This window comes from Akebia trifoliata, chromosome 5, assembly GCF_017979445.1.
Source record: "Akebia trifoliata isolate Shusen 1 chromosome 5, ASM1797944v1, whole genome shotgun sequence".
Classification (NCBI taxonomy): Eukaryota; Viridiplantae; Streptophyta; class Magnoliopsida; order Ranunculales; family Lardizabalaceae; genus Akebia; species Akebia trifoliata.
The window spans coordinates 34,793,576-34,797,302 of NC_141379.1; the positions used below are offsets into that span (position 1 = coordinate 34,793,576).

General features: G+C 36.4%; 1 protein-coding gene across 1 annotated transcript; it reads right to left on the reverse strand.

Annotated features, from left to right (window-relative positions):
- LOC147402535 (UPF0481 protein At3g47200-like) lies at nt 1–2,866 on the reverse strand. Its single transcript, XM_086444225.1, has 2 exons — nt 2,622–2,866; nt 1–1,456 (listed from the first exon to the last, which is right to left on the reverse strand). The coding sequence occupies exon 2, from the start codon at nt 1,450–1,452 to the stop codon at nt 82–84; it is 1,371 nt and encodes a 456-aa protein (XP_086300351.1). The 5' UTR covers nt 1,453–1,456; nt 2,622–2,866; the 3' UTR covers nt 1–81.
- Between the last annotated feature and the right edge of the window lie 861 nt (nt 2,867–3,727).

Sequence of the window (3,727 nt, forward strand, 5' to 3'; positions counted from 1 at the left end):
TAAGATACAACAAGAATCAAAATCCAAAGAGAATTCAGTCCAATATTTATGATTCAATATCACAAACAATAGCACATAGAATTAAGACTTGTGAACAAAGAAAGAAAGAACAGAAAATACGGTTGATGCAAGAGTAAGAACAAGGAGTATAATTGCAGCAACAATCGAAAGAACAGCCCACGGACTGTTGAAATAATCACGCTTCAAAGTTGCTCGCCACACATGCCATTGAGTATCGCAATATGCATTCACTTTGTTGCAAAGCTCAGAATAATAGAAATTGACAAAGGTTACCTCACTACAAAGTTTATTGAAGAGTTTCGACACATCTTCATTGTCGCCTAAATAACTTGTAATAATTCCATGTCGGCGGAGGAACCCCACATCGTTTGGAGAGTTTATAAGACTATCCATCAAGAAAGCGTAAGATGTCATGTAATTGTCATGACCAGCACAGATCTGCTCCGAAGCAATAAAGTTTCGCAAGAGAGTATCTGTTTGGTCTTGAATGAGTATTGGAGGGATTTCTAAGACCCCATCGATAAATTTTATGTCCAAGAAACTATGTTCCATGCTACCCTTCTTGAACTTGACCCCTGCCTGTCGGAGCTCCGTCACACTACGTAGAAATTTGCATTTTAATGTGTTGTTTCTTTCCGCCTCTTGAGGCGAAACATGGAATGTTTTGCACAATAGATCAAGTAAGTGTTTAGCTTCATTATTTGAGTACGTCTCAAGAACTTCGTCATTGCTTGGGGTCAAATGATCAAAGAAAAGGCTTGGCATCAAATGTTTAAAGAAAAGGAGTGTGAGTTTGGTAAGCGAGTGACCCCCCCCTTCGTTTACCATTGTAATCTTGAATAAACTCACAAGAACACACATAGGGAGTTGGTTCTCAAGTAGTACCAAGTCGCGTACCAAACTTGCCATGTCACCACAGTTATTATTGAATATGTGATCATCTGAGTCCGTCTCCACCTCACGAGCACTCTTTCGAAAGAGCTCGATTATGAATAAACCATCAAGTAGCATCATTTCTACAATATTATCACTAATAGGGTCAATGGGTTCAGAGTAGCACTTACGAATTTTGACTTCTAACTTCCTGAGAGATTCAACACACTCCTCCAATTTTGCCTCCGGTGCTGTTGTTCGAGAGAGGAGAGCGCGTGCATAACGCAACTTATGATCTTCCATTTCTTGTAATCTTTCTTTTCCACGATGAAAAGGACCAATTGAGACCATCTCAGGTGTGTATGCTTCTTTATTTATTTTGCGAAACTTCTCATGCACTCTATAAACACAACAATCACTCCCGAATGGTGAAGGAGACACATTATCAAGCTTTTCATTGATAGTATGAGCTAAAATCCTGTTCATTTCAATTAAAACATGATCTTCTCCTAGTCCTCCATTATCATGTTGAATTACATCACCATTATCACCCTCCATTCTTCTGTAAGGCAATTAAAATTATTAGCCAATTAAAACCCCTACAAATTAAGAAAGATAGCATAATGGTATTTAAGGTATAGGTGTATGAAAACCTACAGTTAATTCAGCTATTTCTCTACGTTAACCCAAATCTGGATCCATGTGGGACACTCTTTCGGATCAATTAATCAAACCCAATTCGACAGTCAGAAATTGCCAACAAGCTAGAGATTAACAAAAGTATTATTTCTTTTGGCATTTTAGAAAGAGTCGTGCTGGGGTGACACAGGATTTACTGTGATTCTCACAATTCTGACGTGGAGATGCATACATAACCGTAGATGGTTTTTACTCGTATCGCAAGGAAACATATCTATGGTTATGTGCACATCTCACGTCAGACTTGTGAGAATCGCAGTAAATACCATGTGTCATTCCAGCATTTTCCTTTTAGAAATACCCTCTGTTAATTGGTGACATTAGGTTTATGCCCCTTGACCGTAGGTCAACGTTGCCTTTTCTAGATGATTTAACAGTAAAATTTTGTTTGTTTTTTTTTTTAAATACCGAAATGCTCTTCAAATATTTAATTACTAAATTAAAATATTTGGTACAAAAAAAAATCGAAATTTCACTGTTAAATCATCAACGTTGACGTACAGTCAAGGGTGGTAAACCTAATATCACCAATTTAACAGGGGGTTGTTTCCAAAATACCCTATTTCGTTTGTCAAAAACCCATTGTCTTCAACATCTAGAGTAAATTGTTTCAAGATGATGGGTTTTTGGAGGAAAATTATGGGTATTTAGCGAGAGGTTGAAGACGACAAGGGCAACATAGTCATTTTCGTTAGGCCTTTCATAGAAGATACAGTCAAGAGGTATCTGATTATTAGTTTGAAAACTCTTGGGTACCCTCAAATATTAGACAACTGTTGGTTGAGGCCCTCCATCAAATTTACCGTTGGGATTTGAGTAAAAAAAAAACAGCAGATTTCCTAGAGATCAGTTCCTAGCCTCCTAGGGATACACCTTGTAGTTGGGGCTAGAAACCCCAACTGAGAGTGAGTGAGTCGTGATCCAATTAAATTAATGTTGTGCTGTGTGATCCTCCTAATATCTGCTAAAATTCTGAACTATAACAATAAAATCAAATATAAGAAGAAGGGAGAGAAAATAGGGCAAACCTGCTGATAAGAGCTAATTAAGATTGAGAGAAGAAGAGAAAAACTCTGGTTTTGTAGACGAAATTGATCTTCTTTGCAACTCCAGATAGAATGATAGATATCCACAAAGAATGAATTTTAATTTTCTCTTAAATTAAGCAGATTTGGCTGAAAAAGTAGAAAGAAGATGCAGAGAAGAAGATGCAGGGAAGGAGAGGGAGAAGACCCAAATCAAACAAGGAATCTTTTTGTTTTTTTTTTTTTTTAAATTTATCTGTAAGCTGGACTTGAACCCACGACCTCAAAGTTGCAAACGCGGTATCTTCACTCAACTTAAACCTGAAAGCGACATAAAGCAAGAAACCTTTAAATTCTTAAAATGGATTAAAATATGACTAATAATTTTCCTACGCCCCCGAAGATCATTTGCCTCGGGATACATATAATCATAAATTTTTTTCTTGTGTATCCCGAGACAAATGATCTATGGTTCTGTGATGGGGGAGGGGGTGGGGTCAGATTATCACGACTCTTAAAATATACATTAAAAAAATGAGATGAATCATAATGCATAAGAGCAACTCCAACGCAATACCCTTCTCTCTACCCATCAGCTCCCAATTGTCGATATGGGTAAAATGGAGTTTGAAAAATTCAACTCCAACACAGGACCCATCTCTCACCATTTTTTGGGTCTAGACATTTTCAACACCAAAAAAAGGTACTCTCACTTGGTTACCTATCCTTTTTGGAGGGAAAAAATTTAGGCAGTTTGATTGAAAAAAATGTTAATTTAAGAAAGTTTTAAATCTGAATTGAAATAAAAATTTATTAAACAATTTAAGGGTAGCACTTATGGATATCATAAGGATACCCACAATAACTAAAAGACACATTTATGGGAATAAGTAGAAGGAGATGCTTTGGAGATGCCTATGTGATTTTGTAATAAAATTACATCATATAAAATGAAATTTTGTGAGTTTAACATCTATTTACTTAGAATAATGATAAACTGGCCCAAAGAAAGATACTCCAATACACTCTAAGTGATGTGGAATGTGCATAAAACCATAGATTTTTTTCCTTGTGTATTTGCCAAGTTTGAAACCAAGCTATGAATTCTA

Coding starts and splice junctions, on each gene's coding strand:
- LOC147402535 (XM_086444225.1), bottom strand. CDS start 1,452: ATGGAGGGTGATAATGGTGATGTAATTCAACATGATAATGGAGGACTA.